This window comes from Glycine soja, chromosome 20, assembly GCF_004193775.1.
Source record: "Glycine soja cultivar W05 chromosome 20, ASM419377v2, whole genome shotgun sequence".
Classification (NCBI taxonomy): Eukaryota; Viridiplantae; Streptophyta; class Magnoliopsida; order Fabales; family Fabaceae; genus Glycine; species Glycine soja.
Window position 1 is genome coordinate 47,759,874 of NC_041021.1, and position 19,086 is coordinate 47,778,959.

The 19,086-nt window shown below is 33.2% G+C and overlaps 2 protein-coding genes across 5 annotated transcripts; both read right to left on the reverse strand.

The window, feature by feature from the left end:
- Positions 1 to 15: 15 nt before the first annotated feature.
- Positions 16 to 3,404, reverse strand: LOC114403658 (rRNA-processing protein EFG1-like). 2 transcript variants are annotated; one of them, XM_028366759.1, is made up of 7 exons: positions 3,155 to 3,404; positions 2,817 to 3,077; positions 2,587 to 2,725; positions 2,223 to 2,337; positions 1,864 to 1,927; positions 1,479 to 1,736; positions 16 to 395 (listed from the first exon to the last, which is right to left on the reverse strand). In XM_028366759.1, exons 1-7 carry the CDS (start codon positions 3,305 to 3,307, stop codon positions 390 to 392), a joined length of 996 nt encoding a protein of 331 aa, XP_028222560.1. In that variant the 5' UTR covers positions 3,308 to 3,404; the 3' UTR covers positions 16 to 389. The 2 variants fall into 2 exon arrangements, with proteins under 2 accessions (XP_028222560.1, XP_028222559.1); XM_028366758.1 differs by having other exon boundaries at positions 1,479 to 1,742.
- A 2,687-nt stretch (positions 3,405 to 6,091) lies between these two features.
- Positions 6,092 to 18,152, reverse strand: LOC114403294 (putative ion channel POLLUX-like 2). 3 transcript variants are annotated; one of them, XM_028366158.1, is made up of 25 exons: positions 18,019 to 18,152; positions 17,750 to 17,869; positions 17,494 to 17,570; positions 15,955 to 16,076; positions 15,028 to 15,314; positions 14,812 to 14,883; positions 14,574 to 14,649; positions 14,364 to 14,462; positions 14,134 to 14,288; positions 13,939 to 14,043; positions 12,811 to 12,897; positions 11,546 to 11,630; positions 11,295 to 11,442; positions 10,329 to 10,405; positions 10,160 to 10,240; positions 8,694 to 8,879; positions 8,482 to 8,595; positions 8,021 to 8,116; positions 7,805 to 7,928; positions 7,667 to 7,743; positions 7,484 to 7,531; positions 7,332 to 7,401; positions 7,162 to 7,235; positions 6,648 to 6,758; positions 6,092 to 6,567 (listed from the first exon to the last, which is right to left on the reverse strand). In XM_028366158.1, the coding sequence occupies exons 2-25, from the start codon at positions 17,833 to 17,835 to the stop codon at positions 6,466 to 6,468; spliced, it is 2,559 nt and encodes an 852-aa protein (XP_028221959.1). In that variant the 5' UTR covers positions 17,836 to 17,869; positions 18,019 to 18,152; the 3' UTR covers positions 6,092 to 6,465. The 3 variants fall into 3 exon arrangements, with proteins under 3 accessions (XP_028221959.1, XP_028221961.1, XP_028221960.1); XM_028366160.1 differs by lacking the exons at positions 17,494 to 17,570; positions 17,750 to 17,869; positions 18,019 to 18,152 and adding an exon at positions 17,122 to 17,140; XM_028366159.1 differs by lacking the exons at positions 17,494 to 17,570; positions 17,750 to 17,869; positions 18,019 to 18,152 and adding an exon at positions 16,788 to 16,912.
- Between the last annotated feature and the right edge of the window lie 934 nt (positions 18,153 to 19,086).

Genomic DNA, 19,086 nt, shown 5'->3' on the forward strand with positions numbered 1-19,086 from the left:
GAGAGAGAGAGAGAATTAAAATATAAAAAAATATGACAAAAATCGTATTTTAAGCCTAAACTAAAATTTAGTATCGATCCTCACGCACCAATTGTTCCAAACATAGGATTTGCCGAATGCCAATGCGAGAGTACTCCGAAAAGGTTGAATATTATCCCACAAAATAAATCAGAATTCAAAATAATTTACAGTAAGCCATGGTTGAATATGATGAGCCCGCAGAAAAGATCTACAGTAACGAATTCTTGATCTAACCTAACAAGTCAATACATATATATCATCATATCAACCAGTGAAACTGACTCCCAGCAGGTAAGACAACCGTAAGAATCTCGAATGAATACGACAAATCCAATTGCTCATTCTACTGCTCAGTTTAGCCATCATGCCTACACCTGGAGGATAAATTAGAGACAGAAAGAAGACAAAGCAAAGTAAATACTGGATACAATTAATGAACAAGGAACTACTTAGTTAAGTGTTCTACAGCAGAAGACATCATTCGTGCACACTAATGCTATGACGTGTATTATTTTATCATCCTGTCTCATTTCATACTTATTTTAGGAGTACTCCTTAATAGAACCATAGTTGTAACTTAATGGCAGTACAGAGCAGTCAACCCCAAAAATGCTATAGCAGGACAGTGAAATGGCTGTTATATTGAAGATTAAGGATACAAGATAAATAATTAATACAACCTACAAATGTTTAAAATTTAAACAATCTCAAAAGCAGTGGTTACAACTGCCAAAACTAAACAAGTTAATGAAAATAACAGTCAAGTTGCAAAAAAGGAAGGGGGAGGGGAGTCATGACTCATGAGAACAAAATTAGAGGACTATGAACTGTAATGTACCACACCAAAAAAAATAACTGCAACATTTGTGAATCAGACCTATAACAGATAAGGGAGCAGAAAACAAGTATTGGCCAAACTAAATAAACAGAAAGTATGTGTGAATAAGCAGAGGGTGAAAAGCAATCAGTGGGTTGCAGGAAAATGTCAGGCTAGGCACAAAAAAATGCTGCCAGACAGGCAGTAGGACAATCAGACTTGGCCAGTCCTTAAACTCCCAAATCCTGCCTTGACTCCCAGTTCACACAACAGTTTCCTGTCCAGTCTATAAAAAATCCCAAGAAACTTCTTTGAAGAAGGCCAGGAGGATTTTTTTTATTCACAAATTTGCACATTAAACTACTGATTATCAGCATCAACATATGGTAAAAGTAAAACTACTTAGTGTGGGCCTCATACTAAACAAGAATAAACAAAGCCATTACTTTAGATGCAAAATTAATTTATCAACAATATGCGCAAGAGGAGAAACTAGATAGACATGACATGACTAAAGAGTGTGTGTAAAGATGTTTCCAGACCTTCCTATCGACAATAGATAGAATAAGAGGATAATTGGCAATAAAAAAAAAAAAAACCAACGTTAATAAAAAAACAAAACTGAGCATAAGTAATAAACCTGCTTCTTTTTCTTCTTAGGTCTTCTCTTCCTCCGAGGCTTGTGAGCATCAGAGTTGGAGCTTAGACTACTACCATGACCAGTCCCTGATCTTGAGGGTCTTACTTTGAAGTCTGAGCTGCTTTTGCTATTTGATGTGTTGCTCGATGTGGAAATCTCAGATCTCTGCGCAGATGAATTATGGCCAGAAGAAGACCCAAATCTTGACAACTTCATGTTTGAAGGACGAGGAGGAGGCATCAAAGCTCTAGCAGAAATCTGCCTCTATAAAAAAGGGTGAAGACATTCAAAATTTGCAAAAATAGTTTATAACTGTCTATTTAATTTTAATAGTAGGGAATACTGGGAATTAAAACAAACACAAATTGCTACTCTTACTGCACACCTGATTTTTTTCGTCACTGGACATGCCAGACACACCTTTCCCAGAAGCACTAGAAGCCTGCTCTCTGCAACCAATAGAAAATTTGATACATTAGATTTCATCAAAATAAAACATGTTTGCATCATCTTAATCATTAATGTAATTCCAAATTCCCTAGCATAATGTTGGACAAATGCCAGATGTTTCACCAAAGAAAACCTTGGCTTCCACTTCCTGATTACCAACATCACAAACAAAGGTTGATTCTGCTATTCTCCTTTTAACATTCTAATTTCCCTTTACCTTAATGCACGCAGGGTATATAAGAAATTCTCATTGATATAATTGCAGAAGTATTAAAACATCTCCACTCCACTGACCTTGCACTTTTGTCTGTCCATTCATCATCCGCATCTGCTTCGTCACTAGAACTCCCGGCAAGAAAAAAATCATCATCACTCAGATCCAAAAGACCATCATCCTCACTGCCAGTCTCTGCCACAACAGCACGAAATCTTATTGGCATTTAATCAAACAAGAATGTGAGATAAATACAAAGGCATATTTATAAATACAAAGCAGAGCTTCAAGCACATTCATGCGAATGACCTAGTTTTCCTTTTTTTTTTACAAACTCAATTCAACTAGGGCTCTCGCACAACTAAAACCAAACTCTTGCAGAATATCAACATCCTAAATCATACAAATAATGGCATGGATGATCAAAATTCAAAAATAATGAACCTTCTAAATCCTTGCCACTTGCAGCAGCTGCAACCAACCTATCTTCAATCTGTTTGCGCAGCCCGTTTCTCCGGTCAACTATCTCCGAATCATCACCGCCGGTAAACAAAGGCACATATTTCTCATTCTTCGGAAAGTACTGCAAATTAAAATTGAATAGTAACAAGATATTTTACGGTCAATATTTGTGGTGATTTCATCGCAACAAAAAAAGAGCAGTGAACACAGACCATGACATATTGAAGATCCTTTTTGAGAGCGGAAAGCTGGTCAGGGTAAGGCTGGGCAGCGGAAGAAGAGGAAGAAGAAGCACGGTGCAGTTTCTCGAGGCGTCTGATTCGTCTTTCGATTTTCCTCCTCTCGAAGAACTTGATCTTTCGGTCGCGTAAGAATATCTTGCGTTCGGCGGCGAGGCGAGTGTGAATCTCCTGCTGCTTCTTCAGCGCCTCCAACTTCTGTTCCTGCGCGTCTCGCACCTCGGGAGGCAGATTCTGCTATACCAGTTCGGAGAAATGAATGGAAACGAATAAGCCAATAGGGATAGAGTTAGGGCTAGGGTTAGGGTTACCTTGCGGAGCATGCGCTCAAGGGATCGAATCTGGTTTTTGAGGGAAACGGAGGACTTGGGCTTGGGCTTGGGCTTCTTGGCGATGCCCAGAGGCTTGGAGTTGGATCGACGCGTTGCGCTCACGCGCCGCTTGCTGTAAGCACCGTGAGCCATCACTGTCTCACAGCTCTTTTTTGCTTTTGTTTCAGTGTTTTGCTTCTTGTTGGCTGCCCTCTTATCTTACACGGCCAAACCCCACGGAGGGAGAGAGGGATTCGGTCTGATATATATAATGGGGAAATGGTAGTCAAATACTCAAATTACTCAAAATTTTACTTTTTTCTGTAAATATCTATTTTTTTTCTAACACACTCTTTTTCGTGGTTAAGATTTATTCATAAATATAAAGTTAAGAAAAAAATTATTAAATAAGATGTAAATTTTCCAATATTTATAATTTCTGACAAATTTCAATCTCACAAAAAATATATTAAAAATTGAGTTCCTAACCTTTTTTAAAATAAACTATGAATTTTAGTTTTATCTAGGTTGATTTTTAAACTTTACTTTTCTTATTGCAAAGACTTAATATTATTTTTGCTTTTTTATGTTTCGCAGTTATTCTACTTAGTACATTAAGTTCTGAAAATTTTATTTTGATTTTTTATGTTTTTGAAATATATCATTTTAGTCATTTTTCTTTCTTTATATTTCATAATTGTTTCACTTTGGTATATTATATTTTAAAAATTTCATTTTAGTTCTTTACGTTTTCAAAATGTATTATTTTGATCTATTTTTTCAATTTTTTGTTAGAAACGTCAATGTTCGTTGTGGTCCAATCTTTGCATTGTTCGCTTTCGTCCATCCCCAATTGCAGATGTTTGGATGAGAAATCATCTGCTTGCCCGAACCAACTGTGCGTGACAATGGAGGTTTTGCTCGTAGACCTCACAAAGAGCCACATTGTAACTTTTTTCATTTAGATATGGGTCGATTGGTGAGTTAGAATCATACTTTTGTCTTTCGTTAAAGACAATTCTTACTTCTACCTCCCCTACTTATGTTTCCAATAGCCTAATTGTGTGAAAGGTTTTGATTTTCCGGTGAAGAGTATAATAATTTTTAGTGATTCCAATGAGACTGTGATGATGTCGTTCGATCTATATAGTATTGTATTTTTTACCTTTTCAGGTATGGAAGAGGTTGGAGGAGATAATAATTTTTTTAACTTATTTTTTTAAAAATAAAATAAAATAAAGATAATGATAATTTTTAGTCATCACTATGTAAAGTTAATTATTTTAAAAGATTTAATGTCACTTTTAATTCATTGTGTTTTATTTTGGTACATTAAGCTTTAAAAATTTTATTTTCATCCTTTATATTTTTTAAATGTATCATTTTGATATTTTTTTAAAAAAATTTAAAAATTAACAAAACATTATTTCTAATGGAAAATTGAGCCACTTACATCTAGACATTGCTCTAAAGTTTGATTTCAATTTCAAATAATCTTAGCTCAAGTTAGACAACATTATAGCAAATTCTTCAATAACACCATCTCAATAATTTAGATTCGATTTGAGGTGATTAGAGACTCATAGCATCATCAAGACTCAGAGAATTATCAACATTCAGATATTTAACAAGTTGCTTATTTTAAGATAATATATTGGTTATTTTTCTAATCATTAGAGAAGATTTATGTATTATGATAAGCTGCTTAAAATTAAATTTGTTTACTTCTTTAAGCAATGATTGCTTATGATTACAAAATATTTTCTTGTCTCAATTAAAATAATTGAACTTAAATTTTAATTGAAACAAAAGTAAGTGAAAATTAAAAAATGCTTCATTTGTTTTTAATTTAAAATAGAGAAAAAATAAAATAGGAAACTTTATAGTTTTTTAAAAACATTTTCACTTATTTAACTTCTTAAATAGAGATGATTATTTCAATTTGTTTCATAATATGAACTCTGTTCTCCGTATAATATTATTTTTTTAAATGATTCTTTACATAAAAACATGGCAAACTTGTAAGCTTAAAGAAAATATTTTTTTATAGGAAAAAAAAAGACGCTTAAAAAAAGGCTAAATTTTAATTTTAATTTTCTTATAATTTCAAATCCATAATTTGAGTCTCTTTATTTTTAAATTTAAACATTTAATTTTCTATTTTTCAGAATAAATAATTTTAATAATTTTGTCAATTAAGAATGTTCAGTTTATAAACCATCAAACTAATCCAAAAAAATTTGAAAACCACTAATAACAATTTTTTTAAAAAAATCACATATTTTTTTATAGGATTTGATTTCCGAATTTTATTATAAAAACCGACCAAACTGGAGAAACCACACATTGAAATTATATTGTTTTTTTGGTAATTAAATAAAACATAGTTTTTTTACGATTACTTCAAACATATCTTACCCTTTCTTTTATTGTTATTCAGCTTCTTAATTATCTTTTTTAGTAAGTCATTTATTATCTATATTTCTATATTAAATTTCAATAATTTTTTAAAATAAAAGATTAATAGTTAAAAACAACTTTGTTTCACAATATTTATATTTTTAGATAATATAATTATATGTTCAAAAATATTTATTTATTATAAAAATAAACATTTATCTTATATATTAGACAGACTAAAATATAAATTGTATATTCAATTATGTGAGTTGTCGACCAAAAAAAAAAACGAGTTTATCTTATAGTACGTTTACTAGTAGTAGGATCTTTATGTCTTTTATCATGGATCTTTTCCTGTTTGGACGGACCGTTCCTATGATTTGAATAAACCATATAATTGAAGATGATTAGATAAATGATTTATAAAAGCTTTTAACGGGTTCTCTTTAAGCATACGGCTAGGAATCATATAAAATGAATTAAATCACTTCGTCTAAAAGGCACACATTCAAAAAAGAATCGTCTTAAAACCATATATGATCACAATTTGACAACTCAATTATCGTAATATCATCATATATCTCTCAAAGGTCAAAAACAAAGTTGGAATTCAACCTCTCATGACATAAGTAGCTAGTCTCAAGTACTATCTATGCTTAACACATGGAAAGGTGATATTTACTTTGGCAATCTCTCCTTCTTGAAAGAGATTAACTTTTGGTTGTCTACTGAAGAATATCCTTAGAGAGGAGAGAAACCATAGACAATTTATTTCGAATGATTAAAGAGTAACACAATGATATTGAATCATCCTAATTAGCAATCAATCACCTGGATGCAATCATCAAAATCAATCAACATTTGACAGGGCTCTTGGGGTTGGGGCTCTTGACATGATTAAAGCTTCAGCATCACAAAACGACGGGTTGCTCTCCTTCCAGCTCAGATATGACTATCAAGGAGTCAGTCATTTCAAGAGAGAGAGGCTCAGACTTGGGAACTGGGTTGATTACCTACAAATGGAAAAAGGTTTGTGAGTAGCATGTTCAAAATGAAGTACTGGGAAAATAAATTTGGACTGCTGTTGGCGTACATTCTTCTTGTTCTTCACATATCCTATGGCTACTTCTCTCCGTAAATATGCTCTCTCAGAAAGCTCAGAAAATGATGGATTCTCTCCTTCTTTCATGTAAAGGCCAATATCCTGCAATAAGAGAACAAGAGAGTAAACTGAACTGCTACAACAGCAACCATGTAGACATTAAATAAAAGGGTCCTCACTCCTCAGCATTGTTCGTTTGTTATGGAGCAGGTTGATACTCATGTTCTAATTTAAAGGCCATATACTTTTATAAAAAAAAAATGTGTAACTTAGGTTGACGTTGTAAGCAAGCCGTGCCAAATCAATTTGTCATTTATTCATTTGGTAAGGTACATTATTTCAAAAGGAATGTAGGGTAATTAAGGAAGGAATTTGTCCGTGAAATAAAATGGTATGGTAGGAAAATTAAAAGAAAGGCATGACACCAAGTATCACAAATATCACCTTTCTTAGGATAAATGTTTAAGAGAAAAAGTATCACAACGTGAAAGTCGAAAGATATTACCTTAACATATATTTCATCTCCCTCCGCATTTAATACGTCTTTCCAAACTTCATTCAGTTCACTGTTCTCTGCCACTGATTTTTCAAGTTTGAAAAATAAATTTAACATTGATAAATAAAATAGACCACAGCTATAAAAACTCAACCAAGAAGAGAATTAAAATTAATGACCTTGAGCTGTTACAAGGCTCATTATTTCCTCTGCTGCAATGTAGGTCACTGATGGCTTGATTCTACTAATCTGCAGCATTTTATATAATATCATCATCAAAAGACACCACAGTATAAAATTTGAAAGGTTAAAAAAAAAACAAGAGAATTACTTGTTTCCCCAATTTTGAATCAACAATTTCTGCAACTAGATTTTGCACCTACAAAATATCCAATTCAATCCAACTATGCTTTACCTCTCTGTTTCATAAGAATAACTAATATTTCAAAATGAAAAGTCCCTATCAGCATAAAAGATATGCAAGACAGAGATAGAGAGAAGGTAAAAATGTCACCTTAACCCCAAGTTTGTTGCAGATATTTTCAGCAAGGAGGAGAGAATAAGCAGACAGCTTGTCTGCCTTAGCTGGATCTGAAAAAAGAATAGTCAACCATAGGCCATTTTCACTCACAAATTTTTTATGCATAATTACCTCCAAGAAGCCAGTCTCTGTCAGATATGACAGCAATTGACATAGGAACATCCTCATTCTTCAAAGAATTCTGAATATTCAAAATGGTTTCCTTTAAGGTGTCATAGTCCATGGGATTTCCAATCTGCCAAAATTGAAAGAAGTGAAAGATCATACCAGAAGCAGGACCACACTAAAAGAAATTTGAATACATTAATTGACTGCATGAGACAATACCCGATGAGAAACCCGGACATTCTTGAGTTTATTATGACCATTGATGTTGCTTGCCTTATTAATCCTGTCATCTAATGGTGTGTCTGATAACACTTCCTGCATATTATTTATGGCCAGAAATGGTAAATATTACACTTCCAAGTAAATGCGTATATAATGTAGAAAGAAGGGGGAAAATGCAGTATCTAAACCCTAAACAATCTCCAGTGTCATAAATTTGCTGGTAGTTCAAAATTAAGATGAATCCACATCAGCAGCAGAAGAAGTTTGGAGGGGTAATGCATTTTAGATTGACACATATTTAGATTTACACAAATATAGCAAACAGTAAACCATCTTAATTCCTTAAAAGTGCAATTCCACTAGATTGACAACACCAATGTGCATTATAGACACAGGCAGCATACACTAACAAAAGTATAGATTGATCAACAAAGATTCTAAGATATATAAGGACATACCAAAACACTTTCGGGACCAAGATAGTTATCATACTCTTGAATCATTTCTACAGCTTCAGGGCGCCACCCAAGTAAAAGAATGCATTCTTTCGGTCCAAGATTCCCGTCTGATCCCTACATGATGATAACCAATAAAGGTTAACATATCAAATAGTATATATGGTATCATGCTCATTCAAAACATGTATACAACATAGAACCGGAAGCCATACCTTGGAACCTGATCTATTAGGCCGTTTTACAATATTAGCAAGTCTTACTTTACTCAACTCAATGGCTTGTTCCAGATCCTTTTCAAGTATTTCCTCATTATGAATTTCGTGGTTTCCTTCTTTCCCATCTAGGATTACTTCTGGCTTTTTAGTATTAGTATCCCGAAGGGATCCAATGAACAATACCTAACAAGAAAAGTAAAGTGGTATCAGAACGTATGCTAGTAAGCTTTGAAAATTGACTAATGTAAACTAAAATTTAACCAACAGGCCATTGTCCTGTTGGTGAACTGGATCCAATAAACAATACCTAGAAGGACTTAATCAAAATTATTTGACAGCAGTGCATCATTATTAAAATGAAACCAGGGAAAACAAATGAAAATTAAACTAGGTAGACAAACAGTAAAAATAAGCCTAACATATTAATGGGAAAACATTGTAACAGAACAAGAGTTAACCATCTTATTGATTACTCATTTTGCTTGCAGACCAGTAGATATACAGAACTTGTAATGGATATTTAAGTGGATACCCATTTGTAATAAACCTGCCAACCTAGGTGAATCTCTAGTTTTTTTTTTGACATCAAGGTGAATCTCTAGTTGAGAGGGCCAAAGTTTGGCAATCGGAAAAATGCCTTTAGGGAAATTGTCAAAAAGGTAACGCAAATTTTTTTTCATACCAAGGAATCAAGGACACAAAATGTACTATGCCCTAAATTTTAATCCAATTTCTGTCTTCTGATGCCAACTCTCTTTTTCCAGTTTACCAACTGTTTGATCATTAATTTTGTTCTGATTGCAATTTTTACGCACTTTGATAAAAAGATCTGGAACAATGACCCATGACCTTTGTTGAAATTATGAAGTTTTAAGTAAAGAGAAAGCAAAAGGAGAAAATACAGGCTAAATATTATGAGATTGACATTGACTTGATATGATGTGATGTATTACAATGTGATGATAAGATCATAAAACCTAAAGCAGTAACCCTTATTTATACTAATCATAAGCCTAACTAAAAAGGAAGCAAATCACAAGATAAGGAAATATGGAAACCAATCCTAAGATCCTAAGAGATAGAAAATAGGAAACTAATCCTAAAGAATAATCTAATAACATATAATAAAAACAGTATTGGGCATTTTCATATATTCTAACACTCTTGTTTATTTGGACAACCATTTAATACCCATTTTTCAAGTTTTTTTTTTGAATTAAAATATATGTTTAAAAGTATTTATAATGCTTATGTAAATTTTTCAAAAAAATTGGAAAAAGTAAGTTGCTTTAGTGCTTTTTCGTAAGTGAAAATTAGTAGTTTCAGAAAAAAGACAGAGTCACTTTTTAAGCTTTAACAGATGGGCCCTTAACCATGAGCTCATAAATTCCAAGACAAAAAGGTAGACAGGACAGATCTCATATAAATGTGAATTAGACAAAGGTATGTATTAGTCTGCATACTTTGTCGGTTTGCTGCAGAATTTCACCATCATTTGGGTGGAAGTATATTTTCCCACTCCGGTAAAGACCACATACAACAGCCTGAAATAATATCAAAGTAGAAAGCATTAATGAAAAGTCTATAAATGGAAATTTGAGTCAAGAAATTACATTTGAAGAAAGTAATTACTTCTTGAAATCTATGTCTTATTTGCCTATATGTCATTCCTTCTAGATTAGGCAAGCTGCAAAGATTGAATACATTTTCTGCAAATGGTAACTAAAAATTAGAACTCAAGAATAAATGCATGTACATCAACTAAAAAGTCATCATAAAAGGTTTAACCAGTTTTCAAATTTAAGGCAAAATACCTCAGCCTACTTCAGTGTAACACCAACTAAACTAGGAAATGGAAGCCAATATCAAATTAAAGGATAGAACAAAAAAGTCTAAAATAAAATATGCTTTATGTTCACCTTAGAATTTGATATTCAAGTCTAACTCAACCTCACAAAACCGGCTCACAAAGTAAGGATTGGTCAAGCTTTATAAGCTCTATTTATGTTGTCTCTAGGCGGTATGAGACTAAATACACCCCCTTGACACTGCAATTAAGGTAACCCAAAGAATCCACAATTAACGCGACATTCCAACACACCCCCTCACTCCGAAAGCTATGGGCTACTAATCTAGGATAGACATTGATATCATCTTAGAATTTTGGCCTAGAGCCAAACTCAATCCCACAAATCTGACTTCTAAGGTGAGGATTGCTCAAACTTTATAAGCACTATTTAAGTCATATCTCTAGGCATTGTAGGACTAAACACAACCCTCAAGGCTGCAATTAAAGCAATCCCCAAAGAGGCAGCAATTAAGGCAGACTAGGAGTAACAACAATTAAGACAACTTTCCGACAGTTTATTTACATTGATAACAACTAATTGAAAAATAGAAACCTGCTAAATGAATAATTTGGTAGCAGCTAGGCCCAATTCACATATTATAAAAAAATGAATTTATCTGAAATATATTCTGAATTATTTTGGTAGAAAATGAAATAAATATAAAATACCATTACAGAATATTTAAGAAATAGGAAGTAATCCATACAAACATGGCATATATGAAATGTAGAGAACATAGATGCAGTACTTCGATAATTTAGCAAGTGCCTGTAGATCTTTATAAGTCCCTTCTGCCGAGAGCATTGAACAAATAGTTTCGATGCAACATTTTCTACTGGCTCTACTTTCAATGCTGAGATTGACTTCAACAACTCACATGTCTTGGAACTTGAAACCTATATTCATTAATTAATAAAATTTCAAATAAAGTTTATTCTCTGCTTTTTATTTTTAGTTTTAGTTTTAAACAAAGCTGCTCATAAGTCATAAGTAACAAACCTCAACAATGGTGGGGACAGAATCCATGTTTGGAATTGGTTGAAGGGCTAAAACAGAAAGAAATGCATCTGTGTCAACTTCATACCTAGCATACAAACAATCTGAAATCCATTAACTTCATTTAAGTGAAATTCAGCACATGACAAAAGTCAAATTAAGTAAAAACTAGTTACTCTACTAAAACAACTGAAGCTAGATGTGAACAACTGAACATGGTGAAGCTTGTAATTGGTCAACATGGGATATAGGAAAGTAAGAGAAAATGCTTTTCAACCACTACAACAAATGTTTACCAGTTTAGTCATTTGGAGAAAATGTGTGCATTAGAAAGAGGAAGAAGATTGCCATATATCAGGTGAAGTAACTTCATGATTAATTTGGCTCCATGTATCTATTTATCCTGATAAATTAGGTGTAGTACAAGTGTCTTACAGTAAGTACAAGTCTGGGTAAATAAGTACACCACACTCTTAATATAATTATCTAACAAAAATGATTTTACAAACTGTTCAATCTGCAATATTTTCTCATTCATTAAAGTCCCTAGATCCATTGACTAAACTCCTCACAAAATTTGTATCTGCAGCTGAAGTTAAAGAACAAATACCATGCTTATGTCACATTGTTAAAATGGTTAGATGAACATAGTTTGTGAGATACCAACAGAACCATGTGTGAATTTTACAGCAGATAATGAAACAGAATTTAGTGACCCAAAGATATACTGGAGGTTTGAGGAAAAGTTGAGTAATTTGACAGTTATTTGGTCAGACATTATTTTTCCGGCGAGTCTTATGAGCCAGTTTATGTCTTCACCATACACCACCTACTCAGAAGCTCTTACTGACAAATAATATATACTATGCACAAAAAAATTCAGTGTTGGGTATTGTGCTTTTGTTCAGGATAAAGCCAGCTTCATGGTATAGTGTTGAAGCGGGGTATTGTAGCTGCAAGTTATAGTGTTGAAGCTGAGTATCATACTATGGCATAAACAACTTTTGAGCTGATGTGGATTCAACACTTGCTTCCAAACACCTTACCAGTGTGATTATGAAGCGATAATCAGGTTGCCACTCATATCTAGCAATCAAGCAACTGAAAAATTTGTTTACAAAGGCTTTCTCTGTAGTTAGAACTAGTTTAGTTGTAACAAGCTGAACTTGATCAACATTTATGGAAACAGTTCTAGTGATTTCAATTTAAACTGCATTATTAAGACTATAACCACCTGACAATAACAAGCTAAGTCGATCAACTCTTACCGATCCCCTTTTGTTGGCAGTATAATTATTGCACGTGCCTTGTTAGCTGCTGCTCTTTCAAATGATTTAGTCAAACTAAGGCTGCAACTGTAAAGCCAAAAATTTCACGTAAGATGATAGACCTCAAAATTTGTGTCAGAAGGGATGACCAAGACTCATTAAGCCTGAATTATTAGTGTTTGTGCAGTATTTGTGTCTTTAGATAGTTATTTAGGCAGTTAGGGATCTGAATAATTATTGCTTCTGTAGTATTTGAGTCTTTAGGCAATTATGAATTTGTGTAGCAGTTACATATTTTGTGTGACAGACCTGTGGGAGGCAGTCAGTTTGTTATTTGTGGAGTCTTAAAGGACGAAATTCCTTGATAGGGGGAAACCCTGTGTAATTGATATACTGTTCTACAAATCTGGTCTATAGACCACATTATTCTAGTAAAATTTAATTAATTTCTGTGTGTTCTTGAGTCCAACATATGAGACGTTAAAGAAAATAAGTTCTAAACCAACTCAACATATGATAACAATTCATTAGTTTTGCTTTTACATACTACAAAAATAAACACTGACAATTTTACGTAGTTCTGTGGCCACATACGAACTAAGTAGAGAGTTTTTCTAAATGTTGGATTGTTTAATGTTAATTGCTTCTTTTTTTTGGTTCTCTGACTATGGGAATTTATCAATCAGATATCAGTGGAAATGCACTGCAGAGCTTTATTGTGTCAATGACCTTAATTTCTCTCATAAGCAAACAAGAGGAACTTACAGAGAAATTAAACACAAATAATTATATTAAGACAACAGTAAACAGGGAAACAACAGACACATACAGCAAGATGTTACCTCTATAAAATGAAAGAGGATAATGTTTTTGCATTTTATCCGTATTTAGCAATATATATTTCCAGGCAGTAAAGCTAGAAAATAAGAAATCCTTCATTTGTAATATAATTGGTGAATGTGATCTCTTCACACACAGTCCCACTCTGTTTTACATTCTCTAAACAGAACCTTTACCTAAGTCAATCAAGTAGTACAGAAAAGTCTCTGGCTTAAGAAAAGAAACAAATTGTAATTCTACAAAAAGGTGCTTCCATGATTAAAATAGGAAATTAACCAGCATTGATACCTCTTGGTAAGGACATCAATATGATTTAAATCTTTGGCAATATTGTCTGCTACTCTATCAATCTGTTTTCTTGGAAGATCAGACATAAGAAGGATTCTCTGCCTCCTGCGTAGAGATGAAAAAGCATATTGCAGAAGCCAGAAATCAGAACACAAGATAAGGGCAATGGGAAACTACCTTGTCTGAACCATTTACCTAGCTGTAGCTGTGCCTAAGAGAACAGAAAATTCATGATACTTATTTAACTGCTTTAATATGAAGGGAAGATGACTATTCATCCCACAGATAATAATATGATCAGTCTCCAGAACTTGCATTTGGGCTCCCTCCCTAAGCTTTTGCATATTACTCTGTTGTGAAGACTCAAAATTAATGGCATGCACAGAAAATATTGCTTAATGAATGCTTAATAATTCAGATTTTACCCTAAATTGTTCAGTCATCGTACTTAGAAGTCGAGAGTAAAACAATATACCCCATATTGCAAGAAGAAAGCCAATAACACGCTCAACACGTGTTGCTTGCTGTAGAAGAACAAAAAGTATATTATTTGGTTACACAGAAAATGCTTACAAACAATGTGAAAGGGGTAAACAAAAAACTGGTATACAAAGTCCAAAACAAAATCAACATACTTTTAAGTGAGTAGACGATGAACAAAGACATGCCCAGGCTTCCCAGAAACAATCTTCCAGAGAATTTTTGTTACCCCTGTATAATATAATATTGACCCAGAGTAACAAACATATATAAGCACAACAGCAGTGAACTCAAGTAACAAAATTTTAAGCTGTCATGATCTAACTCAGTTGTTAGCAAAGGAGAGACATTGAACTCAGAACACTCTTAAAACAATGACTTATCTATGATTACCTGAACTTAAAGAACAGGAGACCACCAATGACAACAAATGAGAAGCACGCTAAAAGGAGCACCACAAAGAACCTGAAAGAGTCTATATGATTGTTACAGATACGCATACATACATACATACATACACACACACACACACACACACACACACATATATATATATATATATATATAGAAAAGTTCTCAGCCAAATAAATGATGAACTGATTAACTTACGTGGCAACATTTCTTTCAAGCTGGATGTTAAATAAGTATAACAACCGTGCTAAGCTCCATCTAATATCATGAATAGAAGGCAAGGACACGTCTAAATTAAGAGGCTTAGGTTTATTCAAGGCATTAGAAACACAAGCAAAAGGCAAGCTTGTTGCACTACAAGTCTGAAACACATGTGGAAGTACTGCTTGGCCAACTTTTATCATTAGATTATACAGCTGCTTATGGGTCATTCTGAGTATGATGTACAATGACATAAATTGTATCATGCTTCTAGCCTGTGGACCCTGAAAAACATATTGTGTTTTGAGAGATTTAGCTAGCACTAAGTACATCAATTTATCCAACATATTTGAGCAGAATACAACCATGATATTGACATAGACAAATATTTAAGCAATCATCGAACCATTCTTTTTTATCACCACAAGTTCCAAGTCGCTGCATGCAATAATAGTTATTTCTGATCACCTTATAATTCTATGCATCAACGTTTATCAGTACATATTGCCATACAAATTATAGTTGGCATTTTCCCATTGGAAATACTGAGCCTGTTATGTGATGACATTGGTAATCGCAACACCATTTCCAAAAATTCTTACTTGCATAAAAGAAACAGAGAATCATGGAATATATTGAACAAGAAATCCAACAAGGAGTTTCTTTTAGCCAGTATGACTAGCATTCATTTTACTTACTCCATTATCAGGCACTATTGACAGGAATAATGTAAAGGATTTTTAGTGCTAAAAAAACATAGTTGTTCTCATGCATCACATGCTTCAAAATAAGGAATTAGGGGAAAATGCAGCAATATTAACACTTTAACACTACATAGCATTCATCATCAGATACAATTTTGAATTGCATGTTTGAATTCTTTTTTGTTATACCATTTTCCAAGTTTTGTCATACATTTCTCACCTGAGTACTATTATTATTTTTCTTCATCCAAACAAACTCGGAGCCCAAATTTTCCAGGACATGTTTGTAAGTGGTGGAATTTGACTTAACCTCTGACCTGTGAGAATCAACTTCCCATCTCCCTACAGGAATTTCATCAATTCACCTTTTAGTTTTAGTTAAGAACAGCCATCAAAAAATTAATCCGTAGAAATTACTTCAAATCAAACAAAAATATATATATATCATGGGAAATAGTAAGGAGGACAACAAAAAGAAAATTTGTAAGAGCTGAAACAACAGAATTAAGTTCTTCCAAAAGAAAAGAAGGATTAAAGAATAATCAAAGTTGATTAGAGATCAAAAGCCTCCACTACGACAATATAGAAGCTCACGGATAGAAACATTCCAGAAAAAATAATTTGAACACAAAAAAGAAGACAGATAACAATCTGTAACCATCTTGTTAAAGATAAATCCACTCTGGAAGTTACTAACACACGCACACATACACACCAAAACAAATAAAAATAAATAAAACCCAAGATATGCTGGAAATGAAGTTTTATGACTTTGACAGTGTGAATCAATAATCTTTGCATAGTTGATTGAGTTTCTTGGTGTGTTATATGCATATATCATGAGCCCAATCCAAAAGCAAGTAGAAGTAATCTTCCCCTTTCTTTTCTTATGAAGCTATAGCATAGTAAACCGATAAAAGGCTCAAACAGGAGATTTCAAGATGTGTAGTAGAAAGAGCAACAAAATGTGCCTCTTGTCATAAACAGGCAAACAACCCCAACCCCAACAAATTAAAGCTTAAAGAACAACATAGTTGAGGACTCAATTGAAACCTTTGATAAAATAGAAATAAGAAATGGAAATACAAGATCTAACAAATGTAAACAATTTAAGACTTGTGACTGTAGTTGGATCACTCATTTTATAATTTCATAGACATCAGAAGGGGGAAGAGTACAACACATCAGAACTGGTCACAGAACAAGAGAAGACCACGAGAAGAAAATAATATATAGTGGCCAATTAGAGAGCTAAATGATTAAAGAAAAAATCTCATTGGTCAATTAGAAGAAATACTGATGGATTGAGGACACAAAAGAAATGTCAAAACAGTAATCAAATTTGGAAATGGGTAGATCGGTAACATAAGAGCAGTGAACAACAAACCAAGTCATTAAAACTCCAAAATCATAGGTAAACTCCAAGCTTACAAGCTTGAGACAAAGCAGTAACTTGTACAGTGGGAGAATGATTGGGGAAAAAATTGGATTAGGCCATTTTAGATACACAAAATCGAATAAAAAACTTGGTTGAGTGAAACTTGAATTATCATCTGACAATGATGTCACAAATGACATATTAAGTAGGTACATAAATCACTATTCAGTTTTTTCATAAGTCAAGAACATATTACCCTACAGAAACTTGACAATGACAAGTTTAAGATCTTGCACACTCAAATAAAGCAGCATTATTTCAGTTGATAAAAACTGAACGGATAAAGTCAATTATGGAATTCTCTTGGCTCATGGGGCTCACCTTCACCGTGCACTCTAAGACGACCCACGTGTAATGCTGAAGATCTGATCCAGCTGAAGTGGCACGGCATAAACCTCCTGCGAAGTATCAATAGCAATTAAAAAGAGAATTTTTCATATAAAAACTATTCTACCACTTCAAATGTTTTCTGCCTTGAGGACATGCAAATCCATTGAAGACAAAATGAGACTATCATAAGTAACATAAATTGTTCCCCAATTATATAATTCTAAGTGTAGAGAGAATGAGAGAGTGCCTGGAATTGTTGGTAATTGATGAGAGGTGGATGTGAGTTGGTGGTATAATCCATGGCTGACAGCTATGCAAGTGAAGGAGAAGCATTCTGCCTTGTTCCAGAGGGAGAGATCAGAATTGCCTGGCAAGAAAAAAGAAAGAGACGCCAACAATAAAATTAAAAGTAAACGAACTGAAGTCAGTCACAGAGTGAAAAATTTAATGAATACTAAATAATAAGAATAATCAAATATGGAAAGAAATATGAGACGAAAAGAGAGAGAAACTAACCCAAGATGAGTAAGTGAGTGAAGGATGATAATAATTACCCAAGAGGAGAGGACGAGTGTTCATTAATGTGTAGAGTAGTGGGGAGGTTAAAATAACATAGTACCATCATTCAATTCAACCAATTGAAAACCACAACTTCACAAAAAAAAACAATCAATCCCTTTCTCGCTTTGGACATGCTCTACTTAATAATGGAGCTCTATGCTCATTGCTTGGTGGACCATAATACCATTCAATCTCAATAAAATATCTTTCTAATATTAACAACTGTCCAGAGGCATTTAACAAGGAAAAGTTATGTTATATATCATTTTTTTATGGTTTTTATAATTTATATAATATTATGAGAGTATTCGTCGACCAGTTGTTTCTAAAGAACACACTTGTATAATCTTAAAAATTAAGTGTAAATAACAATATTATAATGTTTTTGTGTTCTTTAATTAAAATTAAACATTTACTTAATTACACTCTCGTCCCTTCATGAGATCAATCCCTCCTTCAATATTTAGTAGGCTGATCCGGTGCAAAGAAGGATTGGTAATTGGTTTTAAGTCTAACTTTGCTGTGAGTGAATTTTTAGATCAATGTTAGTTTATAATATATACCCAAATTGCTGCAAAATAAACACACACAAAAAAAGATTAGAATAGTTTTATAAATTTTATTTTAATATCAATGTTGGTTTCGTATACCTAAACATGCATTTATGAGAGTGAATCCGCACGTGGCATGTGCCGTTACCTTCCTTACACCTAACATTACAAGCCTTCAATGCCTCACTCACTTGGCTGTGGTGGGACCCTACCTTCACTTTTTTTAGTTACATCCACATCAAACCCCATCTTGCTGTTGCTTTTCAGCTTCGTGCTTATGCCACCACCAAGTGCGCATTGCAAACTCACCCTTTCCTGCTCTTAACTGTACAAGTTTACTAGTACATTAGATGTTTAATTTATTTACATTGTTAACTAATAATGCAATATTATTTTTAAAGACTAAAGTCACAATTAAGTTGAGAGATTTATTTGAAAGTAAAGAAACTTATTTTGAGTATTTTTATTTATT